This window comes from Dendropsophus ebraccatus, chromosome 8, assembly GCF_027789765.1.
Source record: "Dendropsophus ebraccatus isolate aDenEbr1 chromosome 8, aDenEbr1.pat, whole genome shotgun sequence".
NCBI lineage: Eukaryota > Metazoa > Chordata > Amphibia > Anura > Hylidae > Dendropsophus > Dendropsophus ebraccatus.
In genome coordinates, this window is record NC_091461.1 from 118102217 (window position 1) to 118121024 (window position 18808).

The following is an 18808-nucleotide window of genomic DNA, read 5'->3' on the forward strand; positions in this document are numbered from 1 at the left end:
TGTAAACTATCTGCATTGAGCAATGGTTGCGAATTCTGACATAGACATGGCCATACATGGAAAAATCCAGCATAAGACCAGCTATCCGTACGTCGTCTTCTAGGACCGTGATGGGTTCTAATCTGGAGACGTCTCCATAACAGAGCCCAACCACTGTGACGGATGAGTTTCCATAGTGTTCATTCTATACAGGGTCAATCTTCACTATATAACTGACATAGTCTTCCTAGTCTTAGGGCCCTATTCCACCGGACGATTATCGTTCGCATAATCGTTAACGATTAACGATCTCAAACGACCGCTATTGCGAAAGACTTGAAAACGTTCATTCATTTCCATGGAACGATAATCGTTACTTATGATCGTATTTGCGATAGTTTTTTTTCTTCGCTATTTCTTCGCTATTGCGTTCGTATCTACTGCCAACGACTGAACAACGTCTTATTCGATGCGAACGATTTGCGAAGGTTTTGCAAACGAGCAACAATAAGAATAGGTCCAGGCCTTAGGGCCCTATTCCACCGGACAATTATCGTTCAGATTATCGTTAAATCGTTCAAATCTAAACAATAATCGTTCGGTTAAATGCAGTTAACGATTAACGACCGAACGAGAAATCGTTGATCGCTTTATAAGGGCCCTATTCCAACGCACGATTATCGTTCGCATAATCGCTAACGATCTCAAACGACCGCTATTGCGATCGTTTTTTCTTCACTATTTCTTCGCTATTGCGTTCGTATCTACTGCGAACGACGTCTTATTCGATGCGAACGAGCAACGATAAAAATAGGTCCAGGTCTTATAAAGCGATCAACGATTTCTCGTTCGATCGTTAATCGTTAACTGCATTTAACCGAACGATTATTGTTTAGATTCGAACGATTTAACGATAATCTGAACGATAATTGTCCGGTGGAATAGGGCCCTATCGTTTAGATTATCGGTAAATCGTTCCATGGAAATGAGTGAAAGTTTTCAGGCCTTTCGCAATAGCGGTCGTTTGAGATCGTTAACGATTGGAATAGGGCCCTTATAAAGCAATCAACGATTTCTCGTTCGGTCGTTAATCGTTAACTGCATTTCAACCGAACGATTATCGTTTAGATTCGAACGATTTAACGATAATCTGAACGATAATCGTCCGGTGGAATAGGGCCCTTAGTCCTCCTATGTGTGAGAGAGGACTTTATCTCCTTGTATAAATAAAGTGGCTACATCAGACCAGAAACATATGGAACAATGGAACAAACTACAACCCAGCTTATAGCAAAGAGCTACAAACAAATAAAAGCGAGACAGGCAAAATAAACATATAATATAATATATAGACGGCATGAAGTAAACACGTGTGGAGGGAAGCCAGAAGATGGGCAACATCAAAGGTGCCGCTGATTTACAGACGGACATCAAACACATCCGACCGGGCCGTATCAATGGCGGATCAGAGGAGATTGACAGGTAGACATTATCTGGACGCCTGTGGCCTGCACTTAGCGGGAATGCAGAACTAATGTTACGCTCAACCTTCCCGGTGTGGAAAACATATTGTAAATTGAAGGAAGCATGTGTTAAACCGATACAGGAAATACAACATAGTATGAACGGCCACCAGAATACGCATTAAGGATAATAACTTCTTAAAGGGACCAAAAGCCTTAACAAATAAAAGGGATTATAAGAGTAACTGATGACAATAACATACGACGGGTGATGAGATTTTCCGAAATATTATATATAATAATTGAGAAGAGGGATGGGGAACCTTTGTCCATCCAGCTGTTGCAGAACTACAATTCCCATCATGCTTTAGCTGTCCAGGCAGGCTGTGAATTGTAGTTTTGCAACAGCTGAAGGCCGAAAGTTCCCCATCCCTCTTCTAGAATCAGAGACAAAATCAACATTGTCAAGGACCATACTAGAAGTTCCCAGCAATTTCCTTGTTGGAAATTGTTTAACCAAATCAATAGTACAAGTGAAGATGAGCAACATTATAATATATCTTATCAGAGAAAAGTGTTTCCTTTCTCCTCTCATCAAGCCTCCTCCTGATAAACTTTCATTCAACAGCTTATTTATACCCTGTGTACAAAATGGACTGGCAGCTCTGAAAGTCTGCCCATACAAGTCTATGGAGAGGGGAAACAGAATGAGTTCAGAGAGCAGATACAGAGACACATACACAATCTGCAGAGAGCTTAGAGCTTGTTACACTGCTTAGTCTATTTGCTACTGCTCTATAATGCCCTTCATGCTGCTGCTACTGCTTCTTAGAGTGTGTATAGAGGCACAGAAGAGAACAAAAAAAAAAATATAAAAATAAAATAATTAGTTTTTAAATCAACAGGTGTCAGAAAGTTATAGATTTGTAAATAACTTCTATTAAATAAAATCTCTAGTCTTCCTGTACTTATCAGCTGCTGTATGCCCTGCAGGAAGTGATGTATTCTTTCCAGTCTAACACAGTGCTCTCTGCTGCCACCTCTGTTCATGTCAGGAACTGTCCAGAGCAGCAGCAAATCCCTATAGAAAACATCAAAACCTCCCCTTTAAATGGCATTTTCCCCTAAATCACAGAAGCTCAAACAGGTGTCGGGGCGGCCGTCTATGACATTTGGACTGGTTTCTCTCCGTATTGGCCAGCACAAAGCTCGGACAGGAGAGAACAGCTGGGACTGACTAGGAAGGGGGTGCTGACAGCGTGTGACGACTGCCAAAGAGGAGAACGCTTAAGACGGAGGCGCCTAAGGTGGCCAGATGCGAGGAGCCGGGCCGCACTGCTGTATTCTACTATTCACCAACAGAAGAGACTGAATAAGCAATAGTACTTTTCCACATTGTGCACAGAACATGTAATAATATAAGATACAGTAGGATGGAATATGGTATTCTGCAGAGATATATATACATATATAAGGGGCGTAGCTAGGATTCACAGGGCCCCATAGCAAAAAATTGAACCCCCCCCCCCCCCCCCCAGTCTCCTATGCAGAACACAAAGCACTGCATATATTTATATTTAGTCTGTCATGTGGCCAAGAAATAAAATCTCCTGTGGCCAGAGGCAGAATCCACAGAGCCACAAGAGTGATGGTAGAGCAGGGAGCCAATTACCTTCTTTCCTGGGGCCCCCCTCCTGCACGGGCCCCATAGCAGCTGCCTACCCTGCCTCTATGGTAGCTACGCCACTGACATATATGTATAGTGCCCGTATGAAAGAATCAGCCGGCAAGGTCCACTATATACCAGATACAGAGCTCCTAGTCAGCTGGAAGGGTCCCCCTGAGGATAAAGGGAAAACAGGGGGCACAACTGATGAGACCCCGAGAGTCTAGTAAACGGCTTAATATCTCTGCAGCGCCACCGCTTCTAAAAGTAGCATCACACATCTCCATTAAAATCAATGAGCTATCTGTATCATGCACTGACATGCTGGGTCCTCCAGGCCATGTATCCAGTGCATAAGTGACAAGTGTGCCATACATCTAGTGCATTAGTGATAAGTGTGCCATACATCTCATGTTAGTGACAAGTGTGCCATGCAGTGTATTAGTGACAAGTGTGCCATGCAGTGTATTAGTGACAAGTGTGCCATGTGTGCAGTGTGTTGGTGTACCATGCTTCCCAATGTGCCATGCATCCAGTGTGTTAGTGACCAGTGTGCCATGCATCCAGTGTGTTAGTGACCAGTGTGCCATGCATCCAGTGTGTTAGTGACCAGTGTGCCATGCATCCAGTGTGTTAGTGACCAGTGTGCCATGCATCCAGTGTGTGACCAGTGTGCCATGCATCCAGTGTGTTAGTGACCAGTGTGCAATGCATGCAGTGTGTCTGCACACACTACTGACAATAGGAAATGCCCACATTTCCAGGAAGAGGAGCAGAGGAGCGGTACAATACAACGTCCTCTAAAAGGATTCTCTGGAAATATTTTATAAGAAATCCTAATATTCACTAAGAGAAGACAAGACTGTAGCTCCTCTAAAAGATCATGAGCTGCTATCCTGTAAGCTGCATGAACAATAACACAGAACCCTATATGATGCAGCGCCTATGGTCCTGTGGAGTGTTAGTGTAAGGAATCATGTACATGTATAGTTATACATTTCCAGGAGGAATAACAGAGGAACATACTGACTTTTTTATGGAGTAGACAAGAATATACTCAGACCTGACAGAAGAGCTGATCCTGTCTTACACAGCAGTCAGTGCAGCGCCACTCACAGGTTGTATGGTGAAACTACACTTCAACAATAAAAACACTTTCCAGTGGATGCATGCACTGCGACTGGGTATGCTTAAAGAGTCACTGTCGTATTTTTTTTTTTTGCAGAAATCAATAGTCCAGGCGATTGTAAGAAACTTTGTAATTGGGTTTATTAGCCAAATCTGCCATTATCTGCATGTAAAAAGCCTTTTCCCAGGTCCCCCCCTCCTTCCTCTTTTTCATCCACTCTGAAAAATCTGAAAATTGTGACTTGTTGCAGGAGACGTCCCCTGTCTGCTCTAGGGAGAGGGGAGGGGGAGGAGGGAGGAGGGAGTTAGCCGGCAGCAGAAAGCAGATAACAGAGGATTACAGGCACGGAGCTGGGTGACAGCTGTAATCTGAGCTCAGACAGGTCAGTGGTGACTGTCCAAGAAGATAACGGGTGAGATATTTGTAGATTAACTCTTTGTTGTCCTGTTTTGGTCTTTTCTTTAGCTCTCTCCATAGGAGAACAATGAAGACAGGGGGGAGAGCTTCAAACTGCTTTTTCATGATAAAAATGCATTTTTCGGATAATAAACCCAATTACAAAGTTTCTTAAAATCGCCTGGACTATTGATTTCTGCAAAAAAAAATTTCACGACAGTGACACTTTAAGTCATATAACAAATATATATAGTATATAGGATAAAACCTCTGGGCTACTCCTCAGGTCCATGAGCTATTGCACTGTCCAGTGTCCATATGTAGTGCAGCTTTAGGACCTCGTGCAGCAGCACCCAGACCTGGAGAGAAGCCCAGCAGGGTAAGTACATAGTCAGGTCTGGAGTCTGAATATTTTCACTACACAGACTTATAAGACTGAGAGCTAATAAAGTTTGCAGTGTTTGAATTCGCCTCGAGCAGTAAGTGCCGCCCTTTTGTGGTTACGTCTATATTTATGTTGGTGTCTGCTCTGGGGTCTCAGCTTATTTGGGGGTATTAATGTATTTAGGGGTCTGGATTAAATTTACTGGTCTGGGTTTTGAAATTAGGGATCTAGCTGTGAGGTCTTAAAGATTTAGTCTGGGGGCTGAATTAATAGAGTGGTCTGATCTGGGGTCTGAATGTAGTGGTCTGATCTGGGGTCTGAATGTAGTGGTCTGATCTGGGGTCTGAATGTAGTGGTCTGATCTGGGGGCTGAATGTAGTGGTCTGATCTGGGGGCTGAATTAATAGAGTGGTCTGATCTGGGGGCTGAATTAATAGAGTGGTCTGATCTGGGGGCTGAATTAATAGAGTGGTCTGATCTGGAGGCTGAATGTAGTGGTCTGATCTGGAGGCTGAATGTAGTGGTCTGATCTGGAGGCTGAATGTAATGGTCTGATCTGGAGGCTGAATGTAGTGGGCTGATCTGGAGGCTGAATGTAGTGGGCTGATCTGGAGGCTGAATGTAGTGGGCTGATCTGGAGGCTGAATGTAGTGGTCTGATCTGGAGGCTGAATGTAGTGGTCTGATCTGGAGGCTGAATGTAGTGGTCTGATCTGGAGGCTGAATGTAGTGGTCTGATCTGGAGGCTGAATGTAGTGGTCTGATCTGGAGGCTGAATGTAGTGGTCTGATCTGGAGGCTGAATGTAGTGGTCTGATCTGGGGTCTGAATGTAGTGGTCTGATCTGGGGTCTGAATGTAGTGGTCTGATCTGGGGTCTGAATGTAGTGGTCTGATCTGGGGTCTGAATGTAGTGGTCTGATCTGGGGTCTGAATGTAGTGGTCTGATCTGGGGTCTGAATGTAGTGGTCTGATCTGGGGTCTGAATTAATAGAGTGGTCTGATCTGGGGGCTGAATTAATAAATTGGTCTGATCTGGGGGCTGAATTAATAAATTGGTCTGATCTGGGGGCTGAATTAGTTTAGATATCTAAACTAGGTTTTATTTTATTTCTGGGTCTACATAATGTAAGGGGAAAGGTTTAGGGTCTGAATTATTTGGGGTCTAAATTAACCCAGGGTCAGGGGTGCGGGGTCCGAATGCATTTGGCGAGCAATGGCTGCAGAAGTAATAGACAATCACCGCAGTGACCATTACAAGTCACCATGGCAGTCTGGACTGGATGGAAGGGGAAAAAAAGGAAAGAGAATGTCTGGGGAGAAGACACCACCCGTGAGTCACTGGATTTATAGAGGAGCGGTCGGCTCTCCAGACACGTCTGCTTTAGTAAATACTTGTATTCTACCCCACAGGGGCGCCGCAATCATGAGGCGACCTGAATCGTCTGCCTCAGGCGGCGCCACTAGCTGTCACCATGGGGGCGGCATTCAGTGGCAGATTATAATATGAGCGGTTCGGGCGGCCGCCCACATTATAATCCGCCACTGACTGTACCCAGGGCCGCTTTAACCAGAGGGCACATGGTGCACGTGCACCGGGCCCACTGGTTAAAGGGGCCCCCCCCGAGCAGGCCGGCCGTTGCTATGTGCGACCAATGCGGTCGCACAGGGCTCCGGCCACCAGCCTGTCAGGGGGGAGCGCCATGGATGGGTAATCTACTTACCCCTCCATGGCGCCCCCTGCAGGGCCCCCCCGTCCGCCGCTGCCCCCGTCCGCTGCTGCTGCGGCGCTTCAGCGCTGCAGCAGCAGCGACACTGACAGAGAGAGAGCCATTGGCTCCCTCCCTGTCAGTCACTCTTGTGGCCGCACTTCCTGCGGTCACAAGAGGCCGCGCTCTCCCTCTAGCGCCCGACGTCACTGGAGCGTCGGCGCGAGGGTAAGGGGAGTGCAGCCTCTTGTGACTGCAGGAAGTGCGGCCACAAGAGGGAAGAGAAGAGGAACGTGTGAATCTAGGTGAGTAAAAGTGTTTGTTTTTTTCAATGTTATATAGCAGGGGGGGCTATATACTATGGGGGGGCACAGGGGGCTATATACTATGGGGGAGCACAGGGGAGCTATATACTATGGGGGGGCACAGGGGGCTATATACTATGGGGGAGAACAGGGGGCTATATACTATGGGGGAGAACGGGGGCTATATACTATTGGGGAGCACAGTGGGGCTATATACTATGGGGGAGAACGGGGGCTATATACTATTGGGGAGCACAGGGGGGCTATATACTATGGGGGAGCACAGGGGAGCTATATACTATGGGGGAGCTATATACTATCAGGGAGCACAGGGGGGCTATATACTATGGGGGAGAACGGGGGCTATATACTATTGGGGAGCACAGGGGGCTATATACTATGGGGGAGAACGGGGGCTATATACTATTGGGGAGCACAGGGGGCTATATACTATGGGGGAGCACAGGGGAGCTATATACTATGGGGGAGCACAGGGGAGCTATATACTATGGGGGAGCACAGGGGGCTATACACTATGGGGGAGCACAGGGGAGCTATATACTATTGGGGAGCACAGGGGAGCTATATACTATTGGGAAGCACAGGGGGCTATATACTATTGGGGAGCACAGGGGAGCTATATACTATGGGGGAGCACAGGGGGCTATATACTATGGGGGAGCACAGGGGGCTATATACTATTGGGGAGCACAGGGGGCTATATACTATGGGGGAGCACAGGGGGCTATATACTATGGGGGAGCACAGGGGAGCTATATACTATGGGGGAGCACAGGGGGCTATACACTATGGGGGAGCACAGGGGAGCTATATACTATTGGGGAGCACAGGGGAGCTATATACTATTGGGAAGCACAGGGGGCTATATACTATTGGGGAGCACAGGGGAGCTATATACTATGGGGGAGCACAGGGGAGCTATATACTTTGGGGGAGCACAGGGGGCTATATACTATGGGGGAGCACAGGGGAGCTATATACTATGGGGGAGCACAGGGGAGCTATATACTATGGGGGAGCACAGGGGGGCTATATACTATGGGGGAGCACAGGGGGGCTATATACTATGGGGGAGCACAGGGGGCTATATACTATGGGGGAGCACAGGGGAGCTATATACTATGGGGGAGCACAGGGGAGCTATATACTATGGGGGAGCACAGGGGGGCTATATACTATGGGGGAGCACAGGGGGGCTATATACTATGGGGGAGCACAGGGGGGCTATATACTATGGGGGAGCACAGGGGGCTATATACTATGGGGGAGCACAGGGGAGCTATATACTATGGGGGAGCACAGGGGAGCTATATACTATGGGGGAGCACAGGGGGCTATACACTATGGGGGAGAACGGGGGCTATATACTATTGGGGAGCACAGGGGGCTATATACTATGGGAGAGCACAGGGGGCTATATACTATTGTGGGAGAGCACAGGGGGGCTATATACTATTGTGGGAGAGCACAGGGGGGCTATATACTATTGGGGGAGAGCACAGGGGGGCTATATACTATTGGGGGAGAGCACAGGGGGGCTATATACTATTGTGGGTGAGCACAGGGGGCTATATACTATTGGGGAGAGCACAGGGGGGGGGGGCTATATACTATTGGGGGAGAGCATAGGGGGCTATATACTATTGGGGGAGAGCATAGGGGTCTATATACTATTGGAGAGCACAGGGGGGCTATATACTATTGTGGGAGAGCACAGGGGGCTATATACTATTGTGGGAGAGCACAGGGGGGGCTATATACTACTGGGGAGAGTGCACAGGGGGGCTATATACTAATGGGGGAGCGCACAGGAGGGCTGTATATAACTGGAGGAGCACATGAGGGTCTATATACTACAGGGACACCTTAAAACTATGGAGGCACAGAGGGGTGTAACTATGTAGGGGTACAGAGGGGTGTAACTACTGTATAGGGGTACAAGGGACCTAACTACTGTATGTGTTGGAGCCTAAAATATTTGTCTGGCAGATTCTGGAGAGAAGATTCACAGCCAGGGGAAGACTTCAAGGTGGCCCAGGCTGGATGGAGAGAAAAAGAAAAGGTGACAGACTCTGATCGGAGAAGACGCCTCCGGTGAGTCACTGGATGTAACTTCACTCTGTTATAGGCTTGTACTGATAGGGGTCATGGTGTGGCGGTATTATGTAATGTTATCAATGGTGATATCTTTCTGTTTTGTTTAGTGCAGTTTTTATGTAATATGTAATCACTGAATGGTGGAAATAGTGTTATAAGGTAACTACTGTATGTATTGGCGCTCTTGATACAGTGTGGGGGCAAATTCAGTACATTATACAATGTGCCGAAAGGGAAGGGGGGGCCCACTCTTGAGGGCTGTGCACTGGGCCCACCAATGTATTAAAACGGCCCTGACTGTACCATGTACTGGAGCCCCCCCGCCCCCGGGCAGTATCTGTAATGAGATGCTGTGAGCGGGGGAGACTGTATTCATAAGCGCCGCGCTGTACTAAATCAGCCGCGCGGTGCTGATACTACAGCGCGGCGCTTATAAATACAGTCTCCCCCGCTCCCAGCATCTCATTACAGATACTTCCCGGGGGCGGGGGGGCTCCAGTACATGCATTCCACGTCCGTGATCCGTCAGGATCACGGAACGTGGGAATGCAGCCTTAGTCCCCCGGCTGATGTGCGGCTGCCCGGGGTGTCCCGTCCTGTCCCCGGCAGCACGCGCATCAGAGAGCTCCCCGTGCGCCGGAAGTCACAGCCACAGGCGCACGGGGAGCTCTGTGATGCGCGCGCTGCCGGGGACAGGACGGGACACCCCGGGCAGCCGCACATCAGCCGGGACCAGACCAGAGAGGCTCGACGGGGGAACGGAGGGCAGGTGAGTTGTGTGCTGTTTTTTGTTTTTGTTTTATCTGCTGTGCAGGGGGGGGGGGGGGGGGAGAGGGGGACCATCTATAAGGTAGGGGGGGGAAGGGGGCCATCTATAAGGGAGGGGGGAAAGAGGGGGACGATCTATAAGGGAGGGGGGAAAGAGGGGGACGATCTATAAGGGGGGGGCCATCTATAAGGGAGGGGGAGAGGGAAGAGGGGGACCATCTATAGGGGGGGCCATCTATAAGGGAGGGGGGAAAGAGGGGGACCATCTATAAGGGGGGGGCCATCTATAAGGGAGGGGGGAAAGAGGGGGACCATCTATAAGGGGGGGACCATCTATAAGGGAGGGGCGGGAGGGGGACCGTCTATAAGGGGGGGGAAGAGGGGGACCATGTATAAGGGGGAGAGGGGGACCATCTATAAGGGAGGGGGAAAGAGGGGGACCATCTATAAGGGGGCATCTATAAGGGAGGGGGGAGAGGGGGACCATGTATAAGGGGGGGAGGGGGACCATCTATAAGGGAAAGGGGACCATCTATAAGGGAGGGGGAGAGAGGGAAGAGGGGGACCATCTATAAGGGGGGGGGGAGAGGGGGACCATCTATAAGGGGGGGGGGAGAGGGGGACCATCTATAAGGGGGGGAGAGGGGGACCATCTATAAGGGGGGGAGAGAGGGAAGAGGGGGACCAACTATAAGGGGGGGGGGAAGAGGGGGACCATCTATAAGGGGGGAAGAGGGGGACCATCTATAAGGGAGGGGAAAGAGGGGGACCATCTATAAGGGAGGGGAAAGAGGGGGACCATCTATAAGGGAGGGGGGAGAGGGGGACCATCTATAAGGGGGGGAGAGGGGGACCATCTATAAGGGAGAGGGGACCATCTATAAGGGGGGGAAGAGGGGGACCATCTATAAGGGGGGAAGAGGGGGACCATCTATAAGGGGGGAAGAGGGGGACCATCTCCTAAAAGATCAGCACCCTCCTCTCCTGACATCCTCTGTGCTGCTGGGACTTCTCCTATAGGATTAGCACCCTCCTCTCCTGACATCCTCTGTGCTGCTGGGACCTCTCCTATAGGATTAGCACCCTCATCTCCTGACATCCTCTGTGCTGCTGGGACCTCTCCTATAGGATTAGCCTCCTCCTCTCCTGACATCCTCTGTGCAGCAAGGGACCAAACATTATGTTTATTGGGGACAGCAGTGGGGGGGGGGGGGGGCAGTAGTGGATTATAATGTGGGCGGATTGACGGGGGGGGGGGGCGTCATTCTATAGTTCGCCTCGGGCAGCAGAGAGGCTAGAATCACCCCTGCTACCCCAGTATACAGACAGTATGTGCATAGCCCAGATCTAATTGTCAGCTAGGTGTTACATTACATTACTATCCCCCGTGTCAGAAGAAGGCGTCCCTGCACAGACCGAGACTGTCAGCAATGATTGGACACTGTCAGTATGCAGGGACACGGCCCCCTGACAAGGTGATTGGTAACAACCTGCTGTCAATTTATTCATACAAGCCGAACAAGGACTTACTGTGTAACCACATTATACACATGGGCGGCACTGAGGTAAGGGGGTCCAAAGTTTTTGGAACAAGCCAGACGTAATCCACCATAGAGTCCACCTTATTGGGACAACAGATCGAGGTAAAATACTCTATAGAGAGCAGCAGGTGAAGAACATACACTGATGCTTAGTATCGAAACTATATGAGGTCCTTACGATGTTCTGGCTTCTACTTTCCAGCAATCTTTTTGGGGTAATCGTTTTCTTTCAAATCAACTGGTTCCAGAAAGTTATATAGATTTTAAGTTTAAGCTTACTATTTAAAAATCTCCCATTACTTATCATCTGCTGTAAGTCCTGCAGGAAGTGGTGTATTCTCTCCAGTCTGACACAGTGCTCTCTGCTGCCACCTCTGTCCATGTCAGGAACTGTCCAGAGCAGGAGAAGTTTTCTATGTAGATTTGCTGCTGCTCTGGACAGTTCCTGACATGGACAGAGGTGGCAGCAGAGAGCACTGTGTCAGACTGGAAAGAATACACCACTTCCTGCAGGACATACAGCAGCTGATAAGTATTGGAAGAATGGAGATTTTTAAATAGATGTAAATTACTGATCTATTTAACCTTCTGAAACCAGAAAAAGATTTTTTGCTGGATTACCCCTTTAAAGGGACACTAACATAACAGACATATGTATAAGATGCAGATCCTTTCATGTTCAGCAGCCATAGATCACTAGATTCTCTATTCATCTCATTCGTGCAGAAGAATAAAAGAGAACTGGTGAGTGTCAGATTTATTAGATGTTCTTTATTCTACATCATGTACAAGTTCATCGTGGGACAGACGGCGGACTGTGTAAGATTGAGTGTCTACTGACAATGGTTGTGTCCACAGAGGAAACTGACTGACACTTGGAGATAATAGAAGTTGCTCCAGCAATAAAATAGAGGTCAGCTAAGTTTGGGCTGGGCCCGGCGGCCACCCAGTGTCTTTCAGTACCCAAGACAGCTGCCTATTCTGCTCATCTAATTTCGGAGCTGGGTGTCTCGCTCTGTTCGGACTTGTCTCGATCTTACTGCGCTGTGTGAACAGACTCTGAGTACTTTGCATAGAATGTGGGTTTCAAATAGATGAAGCTGTCATCACTTTTATGCTGCCCGAGCCGCAAGTCATCAGGGCGGTCCCTGGAGGCTTCTGCCCGCCCCTCTGGCCTTGATTGGCAGATCTCCCCCTATACCCAAACAAGGAGAGTCCTATCAATCATGGCGGTACAAAGTCACTGAGGACTGTCCTGATGACTTGTGGTTTGGGAAGCAGGAAACTGATGACAGGATTCTTTTATCAGTATAACCCTCTTAGAATAAAGTTGTCCCTTCTCTTGTAGCCCATATAACTATATTAGCGGCCATGTAATATGCCGTAGCATTGAGTAAGTTTGTGCTGGGTCTTTACTTTGAATAATAAGAGTCTTAAAGGGGTACTCCGAAGAATTTTCAGAAAGTTATATAGATTTGTTATTAACTTCCGTTTAAAAATCTCCAGTTTTCTGGTACTTATCAGCTGCTGTATGTCCTGCAGGAAGTGGTGTATTCTTTCCAGTCTGACACAGTGCTCTCTGCTGCCACCTTTGTTCATGTCAGGAACTGTCCAGAGCAGGAGAGGTTTTCTATGGGGATTTGCTACTGTTCTGGACAGTTCCTGACATGGACAGAGGTGGCAGCAGAGAGCACTGTGTCAGACTGGAAAAAATACACCACTTCCTGCAGGATATACAGCAGCTGATAAGTATTGGAAGACTGGAGATTTTTAAATAGAAGTAAATTGCAAATCTGTATAACTTTCTAACATCAGTTGATTGTATTTTTTTTTTACCGAAATTCACCCTTAATGGCATATAGGATACACAGGATAGGCTATAACTGTGTGATAGATGTGGGTCCCATCTCTAGGACCATTAACCTATGCATTGAAAAGGGGTCACATGACCCCTTTATACTGAATGGAAAGGTGGTCATGCATGTGGACAGGTCTCTCTATTCACGGCGATGGGGTTTACCTGGCAGATATGGAGACCTCTATTCTCCAGAGGTGGGACCTGTATCTATGCTATACAGTTAGGGGATACCCCTTTAAAGGGGTCTTTTATCGTGTCATTGCCACAGTGCTGTAGATTATAAGCTCCATTGGGCACATTACATGTTAATATTCCATGCACATACGATATACTGCCATCTCATTGTACAGCGCTGCGGAATAGGTTGCCGCCATATTAATAAGGAACAATATCCGCCTTCGTTGGAGCCTAGCGTTGTAATAAATGAACAGAGGAGGCCGTCGTGAATTGTTTTAGAGCTTGCCGATTCGAGCAGGCTGCCACATGAGGAGGTTATTTACAGCCTTGTATCAGCGCCCGCTTCACTACACATGCCAGGGAGCATCCAGAGTGCAGCAACCAGGAATCTGGAATGTGTTTCATCTGCCGAGAAGCTGCTAGAGGTGACCGGAGGAATTACGGCGACTTTACGAGACAATAAACCAATAATCGGAGAATTATTAGAAGCTTTGTCAGCTTTTTTATTGTGCGAGATTCCACTTGGTTTTGCACCAGGCAACTGGTTTTTCTGCCGATCCATAAACTACATATTTGTCCTGTTACCAGATCTGCAAGGTGACATGAAGAATTCTTATTCCCACATAGTATTATATGATCCTTTTCCTTCTCCAAAGGTAACAAATCCAACGCACTTCACACTGATATTATACATCTGTCTATAGCGGAAATGGGGAACCTTTGGCCTTCCGGCTGCTGCAAAACTACAATTCCCATCATGCCCGGACAGCCAAAGCTTTGGTTATCCAAGTATAATGGGAATTGTATTCTTTCAACAGGTCCAAAGGTTTCCCATCCCAGGTCTATAGCATGTCACCCAATCATCCCAGATCTAGTGATACAGTCTTGTATTAGAGGCCCGGCCGCTGACCTGCCAGGTCTGCCAATTGTCCCCTGCTCTCCTTAACACTTTGCTTTTAGTCTGCGAAATAAGGGTCCAACATCACCATGGTATCACCAAACCAAAGCTAGATATCTGTAGAACACAATGTTTGACTCCCTAGAGCCAATGAATCTGATATTGTGGCCTTGTGGTCATTATTTCTATGCTGCCTGGACTATGAGTTATCAGGGTGGTCCCCAATGGCTTCATACGGCCCGACCACCCTTGATTGAAAAATCTATATACTCAGGAAAACAGGAAAAAGTCTATCAACCAAGAGCGATGGGGCGAAGAGAAAAGGCCAAGGGGTGTCCCAATGACTCGTGAAAGTGATGACAGATTCCCTATAAACCTAATATTCAGACCTGTTATAGCTATCTGCAATGCTACCATCAGAATCTGTACTGCCTCATTTACACGTGTGGACACTGTGCCACAATATCTGACCTCATGGACGGTCCAAGCACCTGAACGGACACCATCAAAGTGATTTTAGGTCATAGTGTCAGATCAGGTCATTGGACCCGCAGATATAATAGGGGCAAAGGTAGGTATTCAGATTACAGTCCTGTGAATGCGGTGTTATGTTTACATGGCAAACATTTTACATAGATTGGAATCCACGTCCTATTGATTTCAATGGAAATCAACGCCGTGGTCTAGATGTCAGCGATTTTTATCCCTCGTGGATTTTCAATCAAGAAATAATGGAGCGTATCACTATTTTTGTTTGACACAGAAACCAAGTGGCATAACCTCAAGCAGATGAATGGGACCAAACTACGCGGCTGCGACATGGCAACTACTACGGTGACATGGCAAACTAAAGTCAGGAGGTTCTGCCATTAGAGATGGCGGAGAGGGACATCCTTAGTACATAAAAAAATTCTGCCGCAGTTAACCATTTTCTCTGCACTTTTGCTGCGATCAGCAACTCCAGCAGTACAACTTCTCGGGATAGCTTCTTTGTGGTTTAGCATGGAAAATCCTCAACTTCAGTGACTACATGCATTTTGTTTTACATTTTTACTATTTCTTTTACAGTCTCCGTGTACGTGTGGAGACTGTGTACGGTCTCTATTCCCCCCCCCTCCCGTGTACATGTGGCGACTGTGTATGGTCTGTATCCCCCCCCCCCGGTGTACATGTATGGTCTCTATCCTCCCGTATACATGTGGAGACTGTGTACGGTCTGTATCCCCCCGTGTACATGTGGAGACGGTATATGGTCTGTATCCCCCGTGTACGTGTGGAGACTGTGTACGGTCTGTATCCCCTCCTGTACATGTGGAGACTGTGTACGGTCTTTATCCCCCTGTGTACATGTGGAGACTGTGTACAGTCTGTATCCCCCCCCCCCTCCTGTGTATATGTGGAGGCTGTGTACGGTCTCTATCCCCCCCGTGTACATGTGGAGGCTGTGTAGGGTCTCTATCCCCTCCTGTACATGTGGAAACTGTTTACGGTCTGTATCCCCTGTGTACATGTGGAGACTGTGTATGGTCTCTATCCCCCCCGCGTATACATGTGGAGACTGTGTATGGTCTCTATCCCCGCGTATACTTATAGAGACTGTGTATGGTCTCTATCCCCCCCGTGTACATGTGGAGACTGTGTACGGTCTGTATCCCCTCCTGTACGTGTGGAAACCGTGTATGGTCTGTATCCCCCGTGTACGTTCTCTATACCCCGTGTACGTGTGGAGACTGTGTACGGTCTGTATCCCCTCCTGTACATGTGGAGACTGTGCACGGTCTGTATCCCCCCTGTGTATGGACTGTATCCCCAGTGTACGTGTGGAGACTGTGTACGGTCTCTATCCCCCCACGTATACATGTGGAGACTGTGTACAGTCTGTATCCCCCGTATACATGTGGAGACTATGTACAGTCTCTATCGCCCCGTGTACATGTGGAGACTGTGTACGGTCTGTATCCCCCCTGTGTACGGTCTGTATCCCCCCTGTGTACGTGTGGAGACTGTGTAATGTGACTCTTGGTTGTACATTTAGGATCTGAGAACCCTCAGTGGCTCAGCCCGAGTTCCTCTCACAACAAGTTCATACAAATATGCGAAGGACGGCGTCTCCCAAACTGCTAACATATGGGGGATGTCAGCTCGCAGCCCCCTGGACCTCCAGCTAGTGTCATTCCTGTCACAAATAGACCGGCTAAGAATGGCTGTCAGTGACATCCCCTGGAAATAGCTTTTATACGGCGCTGTGTTGCGGGTTGGGGGATTCCATTTTTGTCCCCTCATACATACTTTCCACAGAAGTGCAGCCCTCAGGGGGCGAGGGGGATGTATTTACTCTGTCATGTAGCTGACGGTTCCTTACAGTGTATACACAGGCCGCTATACAAACACATTCATCTCCTGTCATCTATTTCAAGTATTTGCCTTATTTAAGAAGCCTTCCCGGCAGACGGTGCGCAGATACAAGTCGCCACACGTGACACGTTTATCCCTAACGTATCCATAAGACTCAGTCACGCCGGCCGTCTCCATGGACGGCCGCGATTCGTGGAGCTTGGCGGAGTCTCCCGCTCCTGAAACGTCACAGTTCTTAGAAATTCATTGAGGTGAACAAGGTGTGCGACTGCGTTGCGAGTCTCAGGAGGTAGGAGGGTGTACGGCAAAATGGCAGGCTGGCGTAGCTCTGGTATTCTCTAACCTGTGGCAGGACTACAACTCTCAACATGCCCTGACAGCCGAAGAACACTGCTTTAGTAGGAGCTAGCTTTTAGATGGGAGTTGTAGTTTTGGAACAGCTGGAGAACCATAGGTTAGGGAGCACAAGGCTGGAGTCAGCTGGCAGGTCATGATGGGAGTTGTAGTCCTGCAACAGCTGAAGAGCCACGGGTTGGGGAACACTGCTGTAATATATGTAGGGGTTGGTTTTCAGGGCATGATGGGAGTTGTAGTCCTGCAACAGCTGAAGAGCCACAGGTTGGGGAACACTGCTGTAATATATGTAGGGGTTGGTATTCAGGGCATGATTGGAGTCGTAGTCCTGCAACAGCTGAAGAGCCACAAGTTGGGGAACACTGCTGTAATATATGTAGGGGTTGGTTTTCAGGGCATGATGGGAGTTGTAGTTTTCCTAGCAGGTTACTGCTCTACATTAATTGGAGGCTTCCTGTCAGGGCACGATGGGAGTTGTAGTTTCCCTAACAGCTGGAGAGCTATAGGTTACTGTTCTACTATAATTGGGGGCGAGCTGTCAAGGCACGATGGGAGTTGTAGTTTCCCTAACAGCTGGAGAGCTATAGGTTACTGTTCTACTATAATTGGGGGCGAGCTGTCAAGGCAGGATGGGAGTTGTAGTTTTGGAACTAGAGAGAGCCACAAAGGGGGGGACACGGCCATAGTATGTCCATCCACGAAGGTGACAATGCACTGCTCTATTCTAACCAGGGGCTTCCTTCCTACTGACTTAGCCACCAGCAGGGGGTCTATGCACCCCAAGATTGTCAGGGCATGATGGGAGTTTGTAGTTGGAGAAACAGAGGACATAAGAAAACATGATAAATATCCCAAAATCCCTAAACACGAACGGGAGGTGTGCTTGTGCTGTGTACAGCGCTACAGAATATGTCGGTGCTATATACATATAACATAGTACTAATATGGACTGACATGAAATAACATTTAGCGATACCACACATACAACTGATCATGACACACGTGAATCACAAGAGCTCGCAATCCATTCGCTAAGCTGGCTAGTTAACGCAACCAAGAGGCTACACGTTGTCTATACACACTGACGCCCAAAGGCTTGCAATCTACTTTATAGTGTCGTATACGAGTCTGCGATAACCGATCGAATGCCATGCACATCCATGCCCGGCGACTTACGTTTTTCCTATGGGAGAGATGTATCCACTCCTTGTCCTTTGAGCTCCTAAATGCATTTGTCTGCATTTGTCCTCACAGCTGAGATCTAATCGAAATCAGAAGCCAAGTGGGAGATCCAGGTAGCTGCAGGCACATCCACACCTTGGCATGGCTTGCAGGATCCAGGCACTGGCACCCATCAGTGACACATTGCACCTGGTCCAGGACTGGGACAAGTTGCAGAGTGGCTCTTCTCTATGGGCCAGCTGGGCTCTGTAGTCAGCAGAACAACTGCAGCTCCTTCAGTGTTCAGTGCAGATTGTCTGTGACTGCAGGAGAATCCTGCCTGGTGGTGTTAGATTTCAGCACACAGTGATTCCTGATGACATCAGCAGCTGCTGTATAGTATATGGGACTGTGAGAGTATATGAGAGTGAGTGTGTGTCACTACTGCAGACTCCTCCTAGTCATCACATACTCTAATCTTCTTTTTTTTTTTTTTTGGACCAGTGAATTGCCAGCAATACAACCAGATAAACTCAGGACAGGAAGTAG

At 48.1% G+C, this 18808-nt stretch overlaps 1 protein-coding gene across 3 annotated transcripts in view; it reads right to left on the bottom strand.

The window, feature by feature from the left end:
- The window catches only part of COL24A1 (collagen type XXIV alpha 1 chain), a 186625-nt gene extending 168032 nt beyond the window's left edge, over nucleotides 1-18593 (bottom strand). For all 3 annotated transcript variants that reach the window (XM_069981559.1, XM_069981558.1, XM_069981560.1), the window contains exon 1: nucleotides 18275-18593. In XM_069981559.1, coding sequence (XP_069837660.1) covers nucleotides 18275-18330 — 56 coding nt within the window. In that variant the 5' untranslated portion in view covers nucleotides 18331-18593. The remainder of the gene's footprint in view (nucleotides 1-18274) is intronic.
- Between the last annotated feature and the right edge of the window lie 215 nt (nucleotides 18594-18808).